The 23,176-nt window shown below is 40.9% G+C and overlaps 1 protein-coding gene across 7 annotated transcripts in view; it reads right to left on the bottom strand.

Moving 5' to 3' along the window:
• Positions 1–23,176, bottom strand: part of FNDC3A (fibronectin type III domain containing 3A) — a 129,678-nt gene that overhangs the window by 24,257 nt on the left and 82,245 nt on the right. For all 7 annotated transcript variants that reach the window (XR_012040417.1, XM_072850228.1, XM_072850230.1 and 4 more), the window contains 7 exons: positions 13,863–14,020; positions 12,611–12,670; positions 10,120–10,258; positions 9,437–9,490; positions 8,696–8,820; positions 4,344–4,518; positions 3,625–3,711 (listed from right to left, as the gene is read on the bottom strand). Coding sequence is in view for 6 of the 7 variants with exons in the window: in XM_072850228.1 (XP_072706329.1) it covers positions 3,625–3,711; positions 4,344–4,518; positions 8,696–8,820; positions 9,437–9,490; positions 10,120–10,258; positions 12,611–12,670; positions 13,863–14,020 (798 nt within the window). In the remaining variant the exon portion in view is untranslated. The remainder of the gene's footprint in view (positions 1–3,624; positions 3,712–4,343; positions 4,519–8,695; positions 8,821–9,436; positions 9,491–10,119; positions 10,259–12,610; positions 12,671–13,862; positions 14,021–23,176) is intronic.

Here is a 23,176-nt window from a genome sequence, read left to right as displayed (position 1 = left end):
GAAAAATAGGGTATAAACATTTTTTTTTTTTTATTTTAATGACAAACTTAGTAAATATATAGTTAACGTAAACATCCTAATAACTTGCATGATTAACATGTAGGATTACTTTCAAAGGAAAACTACAATCAAGTCCTGCAAAAGCTAGTTCCAAGGTAATGAGCTGTTCTTTAGTTTAAATTCACATGTGGCCATAACAGCCCCAGCTTGGTACAGTCCTTGGAATACACTGTGTATTTTAAATTATTCCAAATATCATAACCTTTTCTGCTTAAGAAGGTAATCATATTCAAAAGTGCAAAATATCTGCTATCATTTGAAAAGGACTACTTCTATCTTTTAGTGTTAACTCAAAACAAACCAACCAACCCCTAAACTGCTACCTTTCATATTGCACAGAGATGCTGTTCTTCAGCCGTTCCCAATTCTTCCTTATGAAATAGTATTTTAGGTGTATGCAAGAAAACAGCTATCAACATTTTTCCCTTGTAGACAGAGATGAGATCATTCTCACTCTGCTTCATGCTGTGGGACATGCCTTTAGCTTTGTTCCCAAAACCATGCAACTGTTCAAGAATGACTTAGAACACAGAACAGCCCAGGTTGGAAGGGGAAAGAAAGATCATCTGGTCCAACCTTTCAGGAAAAAGGGAGCCTAGATGAGATTATCTAGCACCCTGTCCAGTTGTGTCTTGAAAGCATCCAGCGATGGGGACTCCACGTGTCCCTGGGGAGGTTGTTCCAATGATAGATTGTTCTCACTGTAAAGAATTTATTTCTTATATCAAGACGAAACCTGTCCTGGTGCAACTTGTACCCATTGCCCCTTGTCTTCTCCATGTGGCTCCTTGTGAAAGAAGAGCCTCACTCCTCTTTGTAGCTGCCTTCTAAGTACTGGAAAACTGATCCTCCTTAAGCCTTCTCTTCTCCAAAGAGAAAAGACCTAACTCCTTCAGTCTTTCCTTACAGGGCAGGTTCTCCAGCCCTTTGATCATCTTCTTGGCCCTCCTCTGGACCCTCTCCAGTCTGTCTGTGTCTTTTTTGAATTGTGGAGACCAGAACTGGACACAGTACTCCGGGTGTGGCCTGACAAGCACTGAGTAGAGTGAGATGATCACATCTCTTATTTCTACTAGTAACGCCCCTGCGGATGCAGCCCAGAATCAGATTTGCCTTGGTTGCTGCAGTGGTGCACTGCTGACTCATGTTCAACTTGTTGTCCACCAGGACCCCCAGGTCCCTTTCAGCAAGGCTGCTCCCCAGCCACACAGATCCTAGCCTGTACTGGGCTCCTTGGTTATTCCGATCCAGATGCAGGACTTTGCACTTGTCTTTCCTAAACTTCATTCTGTTCTTGCTAGCCCACTCTTCTAGCCTGTCCAGCTCTCTCTGTAAGATGACTCTCCCTTCTGACATGTGCACTTCACCACTCAGTTTGGTGTCACCAGCAAACTTGATGAGGATACTTTCAATCCCATTGTCTAGATCATTTGTGAAGATGAACAGTGTGGGGCCCCATATCGATCCCTAGGAGATCCTACTTGTGACAGACTGCCAGCCCGAGTAAAAACCATTGATCACCACCCTCTGAGTGTAGCCTGTTGGCCAGTTTCCTACTCATCTTGCAGACCACCCATCCAGTCTGTATCTTGCCAGTTTGTCCAGAGGAAGGCTGTAGGAAACAGTGTCAAATGCTTTTCTGAAGTTCAGGTAAACAACATCCACTGCTCTCCCCAGCCAACTGAAAGTGTTACTTTGTTGTAGAAGGTGATTAGGTTAATCAGGCATGATTTGCCTTTGGTAAATCCATGTTGGCTTTTCCCAATCACCTGCTTCATTTGGCTTGTAACAGTTTCTGGGAGGACTTGTTCGTTACTCCCCTGGGGACTGAAGTAAAACCAATGGGCCTGTAGTTTCCTGGGTCCTCTTCTTGTAGATGGGCATGACATTTGCCCTTTTCCAGTTGTCAGGGTTATCCCCTGATCTCCATCACTTTTCAAATATTATAGATGGTGGCCTTGCAACTATGTCAGTCACTTCTCTTAACATCCTTCTGCTGGTTTTGGCTGGGATAGAGTTAATTTTCTTCATAGTAGCTAGTACAGGGCTGTGGTTTGGGTTTGTCCTGGAAACAGTGTTCATAATACAGGGATGTTTCCGTTATTGCTGAGCAGTGCTTACACAGAGTCAAGGCCTCTTCTGCTTCTCACCCCACCCCACCAGCAAGGAGGCTGGGGGTGCACAAGAAGTTGGGAGGAGACACAGCTGGGACAGCTGACGCCAACTGACCAAAGGGCTATTCCATGCCATATGACGTCATGCTCAGTGTATAAAGCTGGGAAAGAAGGAAGGAGGGGGGGGACATTCGGAGTGATGGCGTTTGTCTTCCCAAGTAACCTTTACGTGTGATGGAGCCCTGCTTTCCTGGGGATGGCTGAACACCTGCCTGCCGATGGGAAGTAATGAATGAATTCCTTGCTTTGCTTGCATGTGCAGCTTTTGCTTTGCCTATTAAACTGTCTTTATCTCAACCCACGAGTTTTCTCACTTTTACCCTTCCGATTCTCTCCCCATCCCATGGGGGAGGAGCAAGTGAGCAGCTGTGTGGTGCTTAGTTGCTGGCTAGGGTTAAACCACAACAATCCTGGAGTGGATTCTGTCCTGGCCCATAGATTGATGCAGGCTGAGCCCTTGCAAGAGGCCACAGCCCAGCCTTTCCTCCACCACTGGTGGGTCAACACATGCCTTGTCATAGGTGCTTGATCCTGTGATCTGGGGTCCAGCTATGCTGGTAAAGACAGAGGCAAAGAAGGTATTGAGAACCTCTGCCTTATTGGCATTATCAGTACTTGCTTCCCTGCCCTGTTTAGGAATGGGCCTATGTATGTCTTCCCTGTGCTTCTGCTTACTGCTCACATATCTGAAGAACCTTTTCCTGTTGTTCTTGACATCTTTGGCCAATTTCAGTTCTAGCTGATCCTTAGCCTTCCTGACTGCATCTCTGCATGTCCTAGCAAGGTTCTTGTAGTCCTTGATGGCTATTTGGCTGCCTTTCCATAGCCAGTATGCTTCTTTTTTGCTTTTAATCACACCCAAAATCTCATTGTTAAGCTATTGTTAAGCCAGACTTCATCCTGAGCTAACACGTTCAGCCCTCAAGGCTTATTAGAATGGGCTCAGCACCATGGCAATATGAATGATTTACTACCTTGGGCTCAATGCTATGCTGGCACTGACAAATGTTCTTTTGATCAAAGTTGCTCCTTAACCCAACACTTTCAGATGTGTTTAGAGTCTATCAGAGAACCCCACAGCTACACTAAGTAATATTACCCGTGTATATGCAACACAGAAACCAAACAAAAAACCCCAACTGTTAAGGACATTGACTTATGACCTGGAATTTCAAGACACCTGCAACTGTGTTATGTCATCGCAGAGGTTCTTATTCCTTCTGCAGAGACAATTAATGAAGCAGATGTTCAGCCAATAGTTTTGAGAGACTGAAATTGTAAGAAACTGGCATCAAATTTGGTTTTCCTTAAAAAAGGCCCTCCCCACTTCTGAGTCAATCTCAAGCTACTCTGGTACAAAAAACCCCCAAAATGTATGAAAAAATCTTACCCTAAATTTGTATTTTGTACTACGCCTCAAATTCTTCACTGTGTAGGTAAGATCGTCACCATCGTATTTTGGCTTGAAACCATATCCCTGCAGAATTAAATAGGATTACTTGAAACATTATATTTGCAGACCAGACCATGTAACATACTTCACACAAATAAATTACTATTTCAGACTGTAATTGTTATGCTCCTCTGACAAAGTAATAAGAGCACCTTCATTGTGTAAACACAAGATATTTTTTTGGAGAGGGGGAAATTAATTAACCATTCTCCAATCAGAAGAAGAGAAAAGAACAGTAAAGAAAAACTTATACAGTGTCAACAGAAATTATACCTAACACTTTCAAAGGGTAGAACAGGACTCATTTTAAAACAAAGGTGGTTAGGCTGAAATGACATCTAGAGGGACCACACTTCATGATGCAATTACTTTGATCCAGCTCTTATAAGGCTTAACTTTCACACGCAAGTTCATAAAGTTAAAAGTAATTTAAAAGTCTTTGCAGCGTTGGGGCTTAATAACGATTACTGTCACAATGAAAAGGAGAAAGCTGTGTGGCTTGGTCACAGCAATGACAAGTCATTAGCTTAATTTCAGAAAATACAGGTCCTTGTAGAATAGTCTAGCAAAAGTAATCAGTGTTACACTTCATACAACAATGTATCAAACACACACATAGTCTCTTTTCTTATTGAGAATAAGTATTCTAAACTTACTGAGTTCTCATCCTCCATCTCTAATATATACGAGATTCCTTCGTCTGATGGTGTTCCTGAGGGTTTTGTCCACTGTAGGGATAACCAAGTAACTCCAGCATTAATCAGCAAAGGACTTGCTGGTGTGGTTGGGGCAGTGCCTGAGGTATGATACAGGACTTCTTCACTAAAACCACTGTTTAAAACAGACAGTATGTAAACTAACTAGACACAATAATTAATGTCTAGAAAAACATAATTCTTACTAAACACAGCTATGACAGTTTCTTGGACATGTGCACAACTGGAAATTGCAAGCTGGTACATGCAGACAACTTTCTCATGAGTCTGTCAGTAACAAAACATCTGAACAAGGTTAACACGTTCATAATTGAAGGATTCCTTTGTACGATATAATTACAATGTTTTGTTAACCAGAATGTTTTGCTTTTTCATATTAAGTCATTATTCTAAAACAGTAGAGCTCTATATGCAATAATGTACTAATACCACAGTGTCCTACCTATTGAAAATGAAAAAATTAAGACATAAAGGCATATATGGGAAGAGCTTAAAAAAATTTTGCTTCCCAGGCAGCAATTAATGGGCTTCAAGTATACTGTGAAGTACTAGTTTCTCTAGTGATTCAGAAAATAATAGAATAATAGCCTCATTCAATGTTAAGTTACTTTAAGAGTTGCCAGTATGAAAGTCTTATTGCAGAACAAATGAAGTAGAGTGTACACCAGTGAATCTCCTAACAGAACTGTTAACTTTATCTGATGATGCTTAGACACGCCTTTCAGTGAAAATACAATTAAGTTACATAAACAGACCTATTGTGAAACAGAGGGATGCAAAAGTGAGTAAACGGGTACTATGCTTGCACAGATGGTCTGACGTGTATTCAGCTAGACTAAAAAAACCCCACCTGTTCTCAGCTGGCGTTTGCTGCTTCTACATCAGATCTGAAGAAACATTTACAGGCTTAAGAGCTAGTCTAGTTTTTTTAACCATATGAAACTAATGTCAAAGATGTCATTTTAATCTAAAAGCTAGGCATTACCTAAGTGAGCATCAGGAAGCCCTGAAAAAAAAATTCTCCATATGGCTTAAACAACAGTACCAGTTAAATATCTTGTGTGTCGGAACCTGACTTTCCTGAAAAAAATCAATATAAAGGTACCTCAACTTCACTTTCTCTGTTACCCAACCTACATTATAATAACACACAAGTTGTAAATTTTGGTCTGCTCTAAAGTCTTTTTGGCATTAAAAAAAAAAAAAAATTTAAAAAAATCTTACAGACAACACATTATCAAGAGTGTTGATAGCACCCAAAGCAGACATACAGTCTGTGCGGACATGCAGACTGTGAAATAGATTGTGAAGCAAGAAGTGAAAAAGTGCAAAACAAGACAAAACTTTTTAAATTTGGGGGGAATAGTAATTTTTCCTTGAAAAAAGTCCCAAGCAAGAAAATCTCTGAAATTAAGATGATGTGATATGTACAATATATCTACTAAAAAAAAATTTCAGCATTATATAGGTAGGCCAGAGAAAGCATGAAGAGAGGCTAGACAAATAGTAAGCCTATCTCTATTCACAATAAACTATTGAAGGAGTCACCTTACAAGCAGATATAAGGTAAAAAACCCCCACACCTTCAAAAAGATTTAATCTCTTTACTTGATTGAACCACTCCAAAACACATTGAAATCAACTAAAAGAGTTCCAGTGATATGCACATCTGAATGACTCTTAAACAATTCACTTGGAAGTACAATAATGCTATCTATCTTTTAAATAGATTTTTCCAGTTTTCTTTAGCCACTGTTTCATGTGCAGTTAGAATTAAATTTAAAAATATGAGTAGCTCAAAGATAAAGTATCTGTTTTTGTTGGTAAAATCACTTAGACAAAATTCTGTCTCCAGATGCCTAAGGTTCTCAACATTCTTCATAAGGAATAATCAGGCAGTCTACCCTAATAAAGATTACTTCAAGAGACTTCTTAATTAAATAATAACATAAAGACAATAAAGTGCATCTTTACAAGCCTATGAAATATTGATTTAAAAATCCAGTCGGCGTGATTAGTTTAAGAAGGGTACTTAACTGATCAGTGTCTTCTACCAGCTTACACTGCAGGAATCTGTAATATGGGCAGGTATTTCTCGAGGGTACATTTACACTCAGACGTAAAAGGGGAACAGGAAGAGAGCCCGAGCACTGGACCCTGCTTAACTGCCCTGTCTTTATTTTTTTGACCAGTTCTAACTAAGTCTCATCAAGACAAAGTCCAGGAGCAACTCAGAGAATGATTCGTTCCAGAAACATAATCCAGAAGGCAGTAACATAATAAAGACTGTATTGGAGCACACCAAAAGTCATTCTAGCCCACTATAGTGTCCTCAGACAGTGGCCCATAGCAGGTGCCTAAGGAAAGACATAGGAACAGGCACTATATGCAACGCATTCCCTGAGTACTCTCCAAAGCCTCCCAATACCTGCCTCAGATCTCCTGAGCCAGCTATAGTTTTCACATACTTAGTAGTCTGCAGAAGATTTCTTCTGCCCAGCATGAATTACGCCAGGTCTGGTTCCCTATTCTTTACGCTGTCCTTCAACACTGTCCAAGCAGGCATTCTTCCCTCAAGCACCTCTTTGTGCCAGCTGAAGGACACACAACACACATCCTCTATTTCATGCTATAAAAACACCACTCTGGTGAGCTGCAGCACAATGCTCATAATATTTCAAACACTGAATTAAAAAAAAAATTCAAAATAGCAATTTTAGGATGATGGCTAGACAAGCCCTGTGTTTATGCCACATAGGACCTCAAGGTCCAAGTGCTACTAGGTAGTGTGGACTCTGGCAGTCCGCTCTAGAGATGATGAGCCCTATTAGGTAGTGTGGCTATTAGCTAGGTTTATTTGCTTTGCCTGAAGACCAAGAAGCATTCCCAAGAACTAACGCACCCAGTAGTGCAATCATAACTTGAAAAAGCACTAATTTTGGGGTTTTTTTTCAAGTTCTTACTTATATTCTCTACTAAAGTCAGAAGTAATTCATTCAAAAATTCAAAACAAAGTTTGGTGCTCTATAACTTCTGAAAAGTAGCAATTAAAAGTAAGAAGCACATATCCTAAGCATTCATAATAAGCTTAAGAACTTCAAAAGAATTCAGTGATATGGTAACGTCATATTCTGTCCATTTCCCAGGGTAACAAGAGACTAACAGACACCTTAGATAAAGGGACATATCTGAGTAATGGGACATGGCAAAGAGCACAATACAGATACACCTACAGGTGGCAGCAGGGCTTCTGCCAGACTTGCGCTCCAGCAGAGTCACTGACACCTCTTTATACTGCCATCACTAAAACTCTAAATTTAAGGAGAGCTGATAAGCCCTGGAAAATTGCTACACCAGCTTCAGGAACTACCTTAGATCTAGCACCATGTCAAACCTCCCTGGAACCAAGAGCAGCAGAGGGCATGGTAGGAGGGTACCCTCTGGTCGGCACAGCAACAGCACAAGCACTGCAGCATTTAAACTATTCAGTTCTGGCTCTTTGGCCAAGTCGCTTATCTTTTAGCATGATCCCCAGAATTTTAGTTAGAAGTGTTTATTACATCAGACACAAAAGCCACAATTCGCACTGAATGTGCGAGTCTCTACAATGTAGTGCTTGGCCAAAAATTCTATTACAAGTACGTAACACATACACAGTAGGAAACACGTCAAAGGTAGCAACTTCAGTGGTCAGCGTAGGTCTACAAAGACTGAAGCTAAAAGCCAGCACAGCCTGAGCTGATTTCACATGAGAGCGGCCAGGTTGTCTGTGCCACGCTTGTGCTCCCCATTCTAGCGGCATCGTGTACCAGTGTCTGAGCAGGCTGTTCAGGAAATGAGGCTAAGCCTGGCAGAAGTAGCTGTACTATGTGCTTCTAAGAGGGGCAGAGATTTGTAGCGTTTATATGGTAAGTAGGCACGTAACATAGTGGTTGTAGTATGCAGCCATACCATGCCTGGACAAAACGCATTATGCTGGGAATCACAGAATAGCGAGGTTGGAAGGGATCTCTGGAGGTCATCTTGTCCAACCTCCCCTGCTCAAGCAGGGCCAAGTGGTTCATAGTACACAGGTAATCTGCAAACCAAATAATCCAATCACATACTGTGAATTAAGTAAGCAGTTGGGCTAGATGATCATTGTAGGTCCCTTCCAACTAACTATTCTATATTCTATTTCATCCCAGTTGGACAAAAGACTTTCTTTAAATGCCATCATATGTTTTTCCTGAACAAGCACACACATGCATGCATATGCATTCCGTATTTATGTATATAGTAATAATAGTTACCTCATTCCCATGTCATTTTTGGCTGCTAGCCTAAAGGTGTACCCCATTGCTGGTGATAGTTTAGTAATCCTATACTGCTTCTGTTGGCCATAATAACACTGGCAAAACTCTCCACTTCCTTTTCCCTAAAAAGGAATAAGTTAATCACATTATTCACCCTATTATATATGCATCCATCAATTAAAGTAACACAAACGTGAAGTAAACTCATTTTTTGAAATGAACCATAACTCAAGAATCTCCCATATAGTGAGGTAGTAGTAGATGAAACTTTGTATATGTATTGAATTAGAGGCTTTTTTCCTTCCTTTCCATTTCCCAGCTCCACAGGGTTGGAAGGAAAAAAGCCATGGAGCTTCTGCAGCTCTGCCATCTCAGAATAGCTTTCCAGGTAGGGACTGGAAGATGCTTGCAGGAGCACAGTAGATCCACCCTCTTTGTACAAAGGAAAGACCGTTAGAGGAAAATGATCCTTCAGTGTCATCTCTTGAAAGACGTATTGGACTACAAGTGAAAAAGCCACTATTAAGAGTGGCAGAATCATGTAATTAAGATCCTGTTATTTTATGTTCCCCAAGAAAAAATTTGGGCAATAACCATTTTTTCATAATTGCTTCAGGAATTACATATTTGTCATGTGCCTCTAGACAGAAGTCATAATTTTCATACAACTTGATGTGCACATACAACTACTTTTTAAAAAACTACAAAATTAAAAATAAAATAGAATAACTTGCTTACTTCATCCCATTCTAAAAGGTAACTGTGGATTTTAGAACCATTATCACAAGATGCCTGCAACAGGAAAAGAAGAAAATTAGAGCTCTAACTGGATACAAGACCACTTAAGGAAAAAATGCTTGTATAGGTCAAATCATGACAAGACCAGTGGAGAGCAAATGATGCTCCCCTTATATGACTGTTTCACTTGCCAAGACAGTCCTAGTTCAGTCTCCATCCAATGAATGTTTGTATCATGTTTATGTTTTTTTTTTTTAATTTAGACCTTGAAAAATTATTCTGGCAGCAGTACTACCGTATTTTTCTGAGCAGCTAGACTGCAGGTCTGCTCAAATCTCAGTCTTTCCAGACCACTTCATTTGCTTTGCCCAAACAACCCTACGTTCAGTGAGAGAAAGAAATTGGTTCCACGGTACATTAGGGGACTGGAACTCGAACAACTGTCTCTCATTCGAACTCAGTAACTTTATCTACAAAGGCTCCCTGCTTTTCTGGGAATCCTTCTGTTTTTACTGAAGTCCACATTTAATCCAGTACATGTATTTCCAGTCACAGAACTGTGACTGAAATTAGCACGTTTGACAAAAATTTTCCGTTTCAATGACCTGGTATTTTATTGACAAATCCGAAACAATCTGAAGAGCTTAAAACATTCATTTTAAAGGTTTTTAAACAATTCCTACCTTCCACTGCAGAGTAAGAGAATTTTTGGTCCTATTAGTTATCCTGGGCGTATTTGGAGCATCAGGTTCACAACTTGTTGTGGTAAAACTCTCTGCTTCCGAAGGGCTCCCCTTTACACTGTTGCATTCTACTTGGACTCTAAAGTGGAAAAGAGCCAATATAATTTTCCTTCAAAATCTGTATATACAGTTTCCAAGGAAAACTGAGTATTCAGAATTACGTTACTGCCTTGCTACCTCATTATTAAAATATCACTGTTATAAATAAATAACTGGTGGAAGCACCTTGGTCAACAGAAGTAATGCAAAAGAAAAGAGTCCTTTACTTTGGATGTACATCATTACCATCAGTCAGCTTTAGTCTCACAATTACATTTGAAATCTGTCTGTACTTTGGTTGGGAAATAATGGTAACACCTTGCAGACTCATTATCTGTTGTAGACATATTAATTGATACTATGAATAATTATTCCTCTGCAAGTGCTTTCGGCAGATGAGCACAATGAAGCTGTTGATATATTTTCAGAGTACCTTCTGCACTCCTTCAATACCTTGCTGGTTCTGTTCACTCTGTCCTTTCGTTTAGGAAGGCTATCAATTAGCTCTCCATGTACTTCAGAAGCGTGAATTCTTGCTTCTGTCTCAAAGAGAAATGGTTTGTTTTTCTAATAGCTTTTCTCCAAAATTAAATATAGGATTATTATCTGGTCTCCCCTGGGCTCTCCCTGCTCAGCTGCGTACCTATGCCTTGTCTCCTCCTTGGGTGAACCTGCACATTACTTTCTTCTGATTCACCTGTTCCTTTGAAAGAAAAAACAAAACCCCCAAAACCCCTTCCCTCTGACCACTGGTATAAGACCTGTGTGGCCTGCTTTTGAAGATGGAAAAGCCCTTACATGTTCATGTTCTGTTGCATGAACAGCAAGTCGCAGGAAATTTGGCTTTGTAGATTTCATGAACAGGGAGAGGGAGGCATTTGAACAGTGACTAATGTTGCACACAAAGTTGTTTGTGCTTGCATACAGTTGCAAATATGTAATTTGTCAGTTATCTTCATAGTTCAGTCCTTCTGGTCTTCACCTTTTTGGGCAGTGTTTGCACTGGCAGAATTCTGTTTAACTCCTAGTTCAGGCAGAGCTTAGATGGCTAAGTCACCTATTCCCATGCGTTCTCTACAATGACCAGAATTAAGCAAGAAAGAATCTGAATGTAGCCTGATAAAAAAGGACTTACATAGGAAAAAAAATTCCTAGGCTCTGACCCTTATGCTCCGTGCATTTGCAATTTAAACATTGTTGGGCAAAGTGCATAAACACTACTAAAAGCAGGAACGAAATCACAGGGAAAACACTTGCATATGAAGAGCTTTGAGTCAATTTATCATTCACCCTTCTCCTGAACCTGTGCTGCAGGCCATATAGTGGCCCAAATTAAATGAGGTGTGTGATGAAGAACAGATCAACCCTCTTTTACTTCCAGTTTAGCAACCAGGACAATACCCTGGAAAACAGCAGTAGGAAGTACAGGCCCCCTCACACCAAGGACCAGGAACGTTGCTCTCCCATGTGAGCAAATGCTAATCAAAAGACTTACACAACAGAAATCCTCCTCCTCCCTACTGCTGATGTTCTAAAGTTCATGTGGAAAGAGGCACAACATTTCTGACTTGGATCCTTACTCAGACACACTTCTGTTCCCTGTGCTTCCTACCAGCTGCCTCTAAATTGGTTCCCTGGTCAGTACACAGGAGTCTTGGCATTCTCCACACAGTCAAGAGAGGCAAATCCCTCACATGCTGCACATTCAGTCACTTCTAAAAAGTTGCGCCCTCCACTCGCAATTATTTCTTGAAAAGGCAGTACTTTTAAGGTGGCCTTCACTTCTGCCTTCACAATGTTATATATTTATAAACTGCTGTATTCATGCTGGTTTTTTTAAACCAAGAAATAAGACAACCCTCCAATATGTAAAAAAGGAGGGAAGAACACCACCTAACTACTTCCCAATCCTATGCTATTTCTTCAGTAGGACATCGTAAAGCAGCAAATTCTGCTAGAAGGGTAGAATTACATTGAGCTAGGGGCACATTTAGTAATGCATATGGGGTCAGTCACTGGTCTGTTGGAGCAAAGCAAAAGCAGCAGAACCTGACCTTCAGGTGGTCAGCAGCGAGCATATTCCTGTGCAAGGTACCTCCCTCTGCTTGCCTCTGGGAAACAGAGAAAGCAAGCATCATCTGTGCCTGGCTCAAAGGGCAGAAAAATGTCACTGTTGTGGCATGACATGAGAAGTAAAGAGCATGGATGTTGGATGAGGGCGCAACAGTTTTCCAAAATGGACTGAGTGGTCAGCTACACCAAAAAAGTTGATTTGTGACTCAAAGGAGGGTGAGATGTACAGAATCTCTGAAGACTTATGCAGATACACAGATCCAACAAAACTTTTAAAACGTTTCCACTGAATTTAATGAATAGAGGAGGAGATACTTACTTTGCATGGTAATCAGTTGCTGGCCTGAGATCATTTACAGTAACTTTATTTTTTTCTCCACTGGAAAGAGATATGATTTGGTTTAAGAGACTGTTTCAGAATCCCATACATTTATAAAAAGACACACATCATCTAATCCATCCACCTAACACTCCTTCTACAAAATATATTTGCTAACAGTTTGTTTCTGTTGCTAAATATAGTAAAATGAAAATGCATTTATCTTTGAATTTTAGGGGCTTCTCGCATTTGATTCCTGTTGTTTTGCCCCAGTGGTTTTGGGTCTTTTTTGTTGTTCTGTTTGTTTGGGTTTTTTAAAAAATAATTATTTTCCTCTTTACTCAGTAAGATCAGCTGCATGCGTACCCATGTATTTTATTACACAAAAAACATCGAAGTACTAGGGCCTTTAGAAGCTCAGTTCAGCCTTTCAAAAATTATTATCTAAAACTGTAAATGACTGCATGTACCTACTTGTTAGAGACCAGTAAACAGAAAAGGCACCTCAGTGACATCTATTAGTCTGCCTTTACTGACATCAGCTTACGTTAGCAAAGCTCATTTCTTTTCCTCTAAGCTTCTAGGACAGGGATATCCAACTGCTGCTAAGAAATCCATGGAAGGTGACTAAGATAAACTAGCTAAATACAAAGATTTATAATTATTAGAGAGCTCTACACCCTTAATGGTAAATTATCTGTTATATTTCTCCAAGTTGCAAAAAAACCAATTGAAAACCATTGCATTAGGAGTGAAAGAATTGAAGAGTTTTGTTTGTTTTGCTGCTGCTAGAGTTGTGTTCTGTGTGGATCTACTTACTTCATTTCATATCTTAAGACTGTCTCTTACCAAGAGCATTTTCAAAGAAGGGAGGGATAACCTTACCGGGAGCAGAAGCATGTGCTGCAGTAAATAACTACAAATACAATTTGTATTTCTCACTTCTTGTATATCTCACTAGTTGAGAACCCATAGTTTCTAGTGCACCTGGTTGAAATACAGCTAAGTGATATTAAAACATGCGTCCAACATCTAAGAACAAAGTCTTTACATTCTAATTCACGGTAGAGACTTCAGTAATAAATCAGAACCAATTCTACTGAAAAAAGTAGTTTGTTTCAAAAGACAAGTTGCACAAAACTGCTATTACTTAAATCTCTGGACAACGGGCAGATTTTTAATGAGGTTTTAAACCACATAATTCAATGCAACAGCAATTAAATAAAATACAGCAGCAATTAAATACACCTACATGTATACAGTTTTGTACTTTCCATCTTTTCCTGTATTTGAAATCATCACTTCGTAAGTATAAACATCCGGTATGTCATTCTTGTCAGCATCTTCTCTGGTATCACTGGATGGAGGGGACCACATAAGCAGTGCCGTTCTTGCCTGAATGTCTGATACCTGTAGAAATACAACTTTGAGACCTCTGCCATTTAAATGCTATTATATATAAATGCTGCTTTGCCACGTATGACCAAATAAAAGCGAAGAAAATCATACAGCATTATCATATCAGAGTATTTATACTGATCTAATAGCTACTAATTAGTTTTTACAAAGGAAATCAAGCTGGAAATCTAAGAAGTGTCATGAGAAAACTGCAATCCTAGGGCTCAGGGCTTGAGTGCAAACAAACTTCTAAGTTACAAATGCCACCTAGTGGGCTACATAAAAATGACTGTATAATTTATGAAGCACAAGAGATGGCAAGCATATATCGTGAATCAGTCATTTTATTGAATGACAATGTTTCAGATTTTTTTTTACATGACCTGTACTGTGATTTTTTTTAATACCTTCTTGCTGACCTGGTTTTCATATGAAATGTATAGAAGCTCAGGAATTTCTCCAAAATGACTGGCATTACTGTAGCAGGTACATAAAGAAACTGCTTTGGGCATTTAATTATGACTGCGACAAGTAGACTCTCCCATTAGATTAGAATCTATTTGGTTAACTATCCCAGCAAATTGTTTTTGATCAGGATATTAATAGGGATACAACTACCTCAGGCTCTAATCTAGTACTCTGTTAGCAAACAGAATATTACAACATATAATGTATTTTTAGCTCAGGCCCTTGCAATGAAGGCATGCTCGCAAGGTCCATATACACACACACACATATATATATATATATATAGGCAATGTCCTAAAGAATTCCTGTGGTGGTGCTTGCCTGCACAGCCCACCCTTTGCAGAAAGGCCTGGATAACAATTGGTGTGACAGAAATATGAGCATAAACAGTGTGTGTGAATGCAACAACTCCAACTGTCTGAGAAGCATTTGCCCCAGCAGACTTGTGCTAAAGGTGGTGACCCTCGGGTGGGTTACATGGTAACCACGGAATCACAAGGAGACTTTTGAAATGAAGAAAGAATCAGCTTCAGAAGTATAAAAGCAGCATGAAAATTTGTACCAGGGATAAAAGATGCTGGAGCAGAACAGAACAATGATCAAAACCTGGCCTGACAGTGCGAGAAATTGCCCTGCCACCATTGCCACCTCCATCCAGGCCTGATGGATGCTGTGTGTAGCTGCACCCCAGCTGGTGCGACAGCAGTTTGCAGTGCAGCAGGCAGGGACCCACAGGTCGAGTGGGTGCATGTGACCTGGTGGAGAGCTTTCTCAATGGCCTATGGATTAGCAGATTGTAGGGAACAACAGAATTTAGGGAATAACACAGTTACATGCAAAGTTAAAGCACCCACATCTCCCAAAGGAGACGTGCAGTGAGGGGCACCCACACTCCCAGAAGAGTGGGTGCTGCTTGAAACCCACACGTGCTGCAAGGGGCTGAGGATGCCCATATTTCTGTAGGTGAGTGCACGGGTGCGTGCATGTGATTACAAATTTTTAGAATCCGTTACAGAAGTCGTCTAGAAATTTATAGGTGTTCATTAATATTGCACGTCTGCTATTGTGGTTTATATGTTGCACCCGCCTACTATTTCCAATCATTTCATAAGAGAATTGAAAACACATCTCATTATATGAAATGACTAGTTTTACAATATGACTGTAATATATATCTATTTTGGGAATAATTGCTTTTGGAAATCTATTACCAGAGTATCAGAATCAAAATGCTATCTTCACAATGGGTGCTCTTAAATTGCTATAATCTACTGAACTAAAAACCTGACTGGGCCAACTTCAAGAATAAAGCAGAGAGAAGATGACTTAGTGATAACAGACAAACAGAAAGGAGGAAAAATCAAACAAGATGAGCCTCAGTGTCTTGGAAATAATGTCACTAAGCCCTTATATACTAACAGGACTATACATCACATCCTCAAAGGGATCAAATGCTGGTAAGATTACCCACTGAAGTTCTTGGAAACACAATTCAAAGTTTGGTAAGAGAAATTCCACTATAATCTTGATGTGGTCACAAACTACACTAACACTAACTACAACCACCTCAGTACATTTCTGGAAGTCTTTGGAGTTGTGGGAAGCATCTGGGGTGGTAAAAGCTCCCTCTTGGACAATCTTAATCCCTCCCTACTGGGTTGCAGAAAGTGACAGAGCATACTGAAGTAAAGAAGTGTAGTTTCCTGGAGGACCTACTATGCTCCAGGAGTAGTAAGTCCACTGTAAGATGATCTAGTCCTGTGTTTAGCTACCTTGTTCTTAGTGGACAAGTGAAGAGCTATAGAAGTCATCTATCTGGACTTCTGTAAGGCCTTTGACACAGTCCCCCACAACATCCTTCTCTCTAAATTGGAGAGATATGGATTTGATGGGTGGACTGGTCAGTGGATGAGGAACTGGTTGGATGGTTGCATCCAGAGGGTAGTGGTCAACAGCTCAATGTCCAGATGGAGATCAGTGACAAGTGGTGTCCCTCAGGGGTCCATATTGGGACCGTTACTGTTTAATATCTTCATCAATGACATAGCGGGATTGAGTGCACCCTCAGCAAGTTTGCAGATGACACCAAGCTGAGTGGTGCTGTTGACACGCCTGAGGGAGGGGATGCCATCCACAGGGACCTGGACAAGCTCCAGAAGTGGGCCCATGTGAACCTCTTGAGGTTCAACAAGGCCAACTGCAAGGTCCTGCACCTGGGTCGGGGCAACCCCCAGTATCAGTACAGGCTGGGGGATGAAGGGATTGAGTGCAGCTCTGCAGAGAAGGACTTGGGAGTACTGGTGGATGAAAAGTTAGACATGAGCCAGCAGTGTGTGCTCACAGCCCAGAAAGCCAATTGTATCCTGGGTTGCATTAAAAGAAGTGTGGCCAGCAGGTCGAGGGAGGTGATTCTGCCCCTCTGCTCTGTGCTTGTGAGACCTCACCTGGAGTACTGTGTCCAGCTCTGGAGTCCTCAGCACAGGAAAGACATGGACCTGTTGTCTTGCGGGTCCAGAGGAGGGCCACAAAAATGGTCAGAGGGCTGGAACACCTCTCCTATGAAGAAAGGCTGAAAGAGTCAGGGTTGTTCAGCCTGGAGAAGAGAAGGTCTCCCAGGGAGACCTTATTGCAGCCTTTCAATACTTAAAAGGGGCTTATAAGAAAGATGGGGACAGACTTTTTAGTAGGGCCTGTTGCGATAGGACAAGGAGTAATGGTTCTAAACTAAAAGAAGGTAGATTCAGACTAGATATAAGGAAGAAATTTTTTACAATGAGGGTGGTGAAACACTGGAACAGGTTGCCCAAAGAGGTGGTAGACACCCCATCCCTGGAAACGTTCAAGGTCAGGCTGGACAGGGCTCTGAGCAACCTGATCTAGTTGAAGGTGTCCCTGCTCACTACAGGGGGGGTTGGACTAGATGACCTTTAAAGGTCCCTTCCAACCCAAACTATTCTATGATTCTTAACAGTTGAAATTTTTTTCTAATGTCCAGGCAGTATCTTTCTTACTACCCGCTAATCCTACTTGTCCTAGCCACCATGGAGTTGAACGTTAGATCTTCCCTTCCTTTCTGCAGTTGTTTCTTATGTATCTGAAGACTGTTAGGATTTGTGTCTTGCCTCACTTATGCAAATCTCTGATCATTCTGACTGTTCTTATCATCTCCTACTGTTTCATTGTCTTTAGTGCTTCGCCCAGAACTGCACGTAATATCCCATCTAACGGTTTACTAATGCCAAACTGCCTTATACACTTGACATTACATTTCTCTTGACACATCTTAGTCTACTTCCTTTTACACCGGAGAAGTAATGCAGTTCGTATGAGTGAAAGGTGGCATTTCATCTTATTGGAACATTAGAAGATTAGAGGTTTCAACTGTTCACTACAGAGAGAGAAGGAAGAGTGGGAGGGAGATCAAAGACAACATTACAGACTACAGAGTAACAGACAATTCACAGGACTTTGACTAGTAAAATTAAACCCAGAGTATTAGTGGAAATTGTTATATACCAACAAATGTAAATAGAGAACAGGGTGAAATGTTCTTAAGTCTCTGGATGAAAAACTGTTTTCCTGAGTTACTCCCCCAGGGCTATGTTTGTTGGTCAACTCACGTAAACGTTCCACAAGACTTCTAATATAATGGATGACAACTGTTAACACAGTAACTATAACACAATGAAGCAGTATTATGTACCAAGCTAAAAATCAGTGACTATGTAGGTTGTTCTGGTTGTTTTACTTTGTGTAAACAGAGTATGTGACTAAAGAATATTATAAAGAGCTGAAGCTTTGCTGTGGCCAGTTTGCCGAAGCTTAAAAGCAACAGTCTGTGGAACTGAACATGATTAGAAATGCAAAGTGAAAAGTATTCGCAGAAACTGGGAATTAAGGACATCTTTATGATGCATAAAAGCTGTAATGTATAAAAACTATATAAATTCTGTATAGATACACAGGCACACACATGCATATGGGGAAAAGGAAGAAATGTGTTAGCCAATAAGCTATGATTTAACAGAATTTACAGGAGAAGTTAAAAGAGTCAATGAAACAAAACCAGATAACAGGATTAAAGACAAATAGATATTAAAAAAAAAATCTATCAGGAAATCTCTAAGTCAGGCACTGCTCTATTATTCGTGGATGTAGAAGTTAAAACTGTAAAATGTAACATGGGAAAGAAAGAAGCATTTAACAGTCATTTCCATCTGGCATTTGCAATGAGGCATAAATCCGGATCCATCTTATGTAACTCTGTTGCTGGACTAGAAAATTTACAACCCATACCAAAGTCACTAGGCCCAGTAGATGGTGCCCAGTGAAACTGAGTGGTCTGCAATAAACCAGGTGGTCAGGTTAAACCACTGGTGCCCTGTCAGTGATATACACTCACATTAAATCAGGAAGCTGCAAGAAGCCAAGCCTAAACTAGTAAGCCCTGCCGAGGAGCACCGGGGAGTGAACTGTTTACAGAACAAGTGTTAAGAGGCAGGTACCCGAGAGCCTACAAGAAGGTGCTCACGGGCAGAAGAACAGAACAAGAGTTACAACACTTAACTCTTTGGCAGGTATAAATACTGGAAATAATTTCCAACCCTGTCCCTCATACACCTGAATCCCCCTGAAGTTGCTATCTTCTTTGTTTCTGCAACCCCAGAGAATGGGGGTGGGGGACTATGGGGTCCCCAGAAATACAGCTTATGTGTGAGGGGTCAGTAATCAGACAAAAAGAAGAAATGCAGTAGGAGTGGGACTAAGTAACATCAAGGTTTTTCTTCTGGACCTACACTCTATATGATGTTACATATTTCATAAAGTTCTGGAGCTTTTCAGTAAATTCACATATAATATTTTCAACCACTCTCAGTTGCTAAAAAAAAAAAAAATCACACCTGCAAGCACTGACAAGAGAGAATCAGAGAATGTAATTTAAGTACTTTTCAACTCTTTCATAAAACGAGTACTGCTTGTTGGTACTGCTTTTCAGATTCAACTTTCAGCTAAGAGAATGATTCTTAAAGACAAGTCTAGGTTCAGCTATATTCTTCCTTGCAAGACTATTAAAAAGGGACAAAAGCAAAGTATTAAAAGATTAAGAATTGCTAAAATGAAGATTTCCTGTAAAAAACTTTTCTCTATTGTGTATATGCACTATGGGAGTCTTAGATTACATCAGCATATACTATTTTAACACAAAACTCCAGCTTCACATGATGCAAGCATATGACAGTAATTACCAATTGCTTAAGAAGTGATTATTCAGTATTGTCCTTTATCCTTGATGTTCAATAATATCCCAATACCTGACTTTTTGAACACTAGCCAGAGCTCTATTATGGAAAAGAATTACTAAAGTTTTAGAAATTCCCGTCAGTTCTGAAGCACAAAACACTAGCATATATTCAAAAAAACCTCTCTGATATAAAGGAGGAAAAAAGTATTTTTGAAGAACAAAGATTAAGATCAGAAGAATCCACTATTCTTAGGTGCCCTGAGACACTCGGGAACAGCTTTTGCAGAAAACGTGGCATTAGTTATTACTTTGTATGCTTATTCAAGCAGCTGCAATTGATTTTGGTTGCAGCTCTGAGCACTGTGTGCTTCTGCAAAGCAGAGTACAATACCTGAATCAGGCCCTAGCACTGAGGAAACTAAGAGATGGGCATGTCTTCATTAGCAGTCCAGCTCGCAAGTGAATCTCCTCATTAACTATGCTACACTTGCCATTTGGGTCAAACAAAAAAGCAGTTTTATCATGTGCAAACTGGACTGCATTCAGACAGTGACACAAGGTACTTGACCAGTGAGTGAGGTGCATCACATTCTAAAAGCCTGCAAGCATACACAGAACGTGCATGAACCACAAAACATGATGCTCTCCCAAGGGATTTACATGCTATATAACCAGCTCTCAAAATTCTGAGTTCCTATTGCCTCTCCTTATTAAATACTCAGCCTTGTGCTCCATTCTTGATTTTGCTTTTGCCTTTTCAGGTCTTCTCTTCTGCTTGCTTTGCTATTCGGTTAATGGACATGACAGCTGGTGAAGACTCTGCTCAAACGCTGAGGAATGAGCATGGTGCAATATGCAGAGCCACTCCAACTTACATCTGGGTATAGACAGTTCAAGACCTCCCTAAGTGGAAAGGTCATCTGGTGGCAGTACCATGTTACCAACTTGACTTAACGCTGCCATGTATGAAAGGATGGGGGATCCATACAGGCAAAAGTTTAAGAAAATGAGAACAAGTTCATAAAAACACTTAATGGGAGTCTGGAGGCAGCAAAGCTCAAGTGCCCCGTACTGCACAGAACTGAGAGAGATGTGTGAATGAAAGCACACCATGGAGCCCACCACCTGATTTAGATGTGCATGCCCTGGACCTGGCCATTAAGACATGGAACAGCCCAGGACAAGTCATAGCCTTCAGCACTACTCTGGGCTTTCTGGAGCAGGATATGGTGCAATGGACACTGTACTGAACAGCACCTGTATGATCATCTGATCATATGACTACCACCACAGCCAGTATCCAGTATTGCCTGTGCCAGCACTGAAGTTCAACCAGGGAACAGGGTGTTGATGATCCACCAAGAAGAGCATAATGGCACAAGCCCCACAGTGAGTGCTTCAAGCAAAACGTTAATCAAAAACCTGCAGGAATATTTCTGATGAGAAATACAAACAGAAGGTGTGAAAAACCACAATCTCCTGGTTCACTTGCGGGAGGGTGAGGAAAATGTTTCCTTGGAGAAACTGTGGGAGGGTTGCTTCTGATCCTGCAAGGCCTAAGTAGGTAACACAGCCTCCCTTTCTCTTATCATGTCACACTCCCCCGCCAAGCTGCAACATCAGCTAGTCTTCCACCCACCCATAGCCCTGACAGTCCCTTGCTTTTGTAAAGCATAAGCCTCTCCAAGTGCTGGAAGCTTGCCTTTTTGCATTGTGTACACTGTCTAGTCTGTAGCAGACTACTACTGCCTAAGCCTGTGATGTCTTCTGAGGTCTGCAAAGAGATCGCTCATAGGCACACAGCTACATGCAATGATGTTCAAATAAGGACATGGTGGGGAGGAGAAACACCTTTTAGGTGTGCCTACCTAAAAGGCATGGACGGCTGAGTGTTGAGGGTGGAAGGAAGCGAAAGAAAACAAGACAGTACTGGCACTCCATTGCTTTTTCGTATGTCATTAGCAACACAGCAGAAGACACCACCTGTTGCTCATTACTTCTCACAGTCTCACTCTAACCACCCCAGGAAGCTCAAAGTTGTCATTCCCCTTGGCAAAGCAGCCACTGACACCCCAGACTTGGATGGCCCTGACCATTGGCAGAGGACTGTGCATACTTTGTCTAGAGAACTGGTCCCCCTACTTCTAGTCAGGATAGAAAGGATCATCCACATTCTCACAAGGTTAAGAAGGACATAGCGGGCACTCATGATCTGAGGGCTGCCGAGAACACTGTTGTCCAGCATGCCCCAGTGACAGCACGATCTTGCAGTAAGCTAACCTCGCAGCAAAATTTGTTTCTGCATCCATTCTGATGCAGTATGTGGCTAAACTAGGCACATGCTCCCTTGTTGGGACAGACTCTCATGACTCAGAGTCAAAAGGGGTCAAAGACACCACTCCCTTTAGCTGCGCAGCCCTGATCCATTCCCAAAGCAGGTATGTTTTGTACAGTGAATGGCAGGGACCATACAGAAAGAACAGCATGTTGCTGTGTTAAAAAAACAAAACAAAACAAAACCAAAAGACAATTGTAATCTTGAACACAATGAACCAGCATTAGTATGAAATCTTTCCTGCTTCACTTTCAGAATGGAACAGAATTCTTATAACAGTATTTTGATGCATATTTTCCTAGAATGTGTGTGTGTATATTATTTCTGTTTCTTTATGTATGTTTTTTAATAGCAAATGACTCCCTTAAATTCTTTCTAGCATCATCCCACAGCAAGCCTGGAGCCTTTAGATCCACTGCACAAGTCTCTACTGCTTGGTCTAACAGAGTGATAGCAATAGGTGTTTGCTAACATCTGTGGAGATGAGATGAATAGCTGGGCAGTGAAACAACAGGCAGCAAAACAAAACACCTGCTGGTAGGACTTTGCAAGTACTTGCTGTCAGAAGAAAGATGAGATGTGGGAAAGCTGGATTACATTCCAGGTCCTGGATAAAAAACAGTGCTATCAGATGTAGACTTACATTCATTTCTTACAGCCATAACCCCTTCTGACCCCTTCTCTCCACCTTCTCGAAGTCTGGTTCTAATCAACAGTTTCTCATTCCAGTCTGTACTCCTTGTTTACTCCACCCCAGACTTTAGCCCTTCAGTCTCTCAATAAAGTTCTGGTATCCTTGTCTCACCAATCGTCATCTTTCTCAGGCAGTTTCAGTCTCTTGCTACTACTGCTCACTATCCCCACCACTCTCAGTCTTACTAACAAGACATTCTGACTCCCATCACCCTTTCATTACCCATCTGCTTGTAAAAATAACAGAAAAGCTACTTGCTCTCCATCTTGTTCTTCCAATAGTTCACACCTACTATTCTGTTTATTCCTGGTCTCATTTTCCCATCTTACACTCATCTATTTTAGGATCCCTCAAGTCTTGATTGTCCTTCAGACCTATGCCCCTTGTCAGAGCTGTCTCTTCTCCTCTCACTTCCTTTCTCCCCCACAG

The sequence above is a fragment of the Ciconia boyciana genome, chromosome 1 (assembly GCF_034638445.1).
Source record: "Ciconia boyciana chromosome 1, ASM3463844v1, whole genome shotgun sequence".
Classification (NCBI taxonomy): domain Eukaryota; kingdom Metazoa; phylum Chordata; class Aves; order Ciconiiformes; family Ciconiidae; genus Ciconia; species Ciconia boyciana.
The sequence above is the reverse complement of the archived record's forward strand: the minus strand, read 5'-3'. Positions and strand labels throughout refer to the sequence as shown.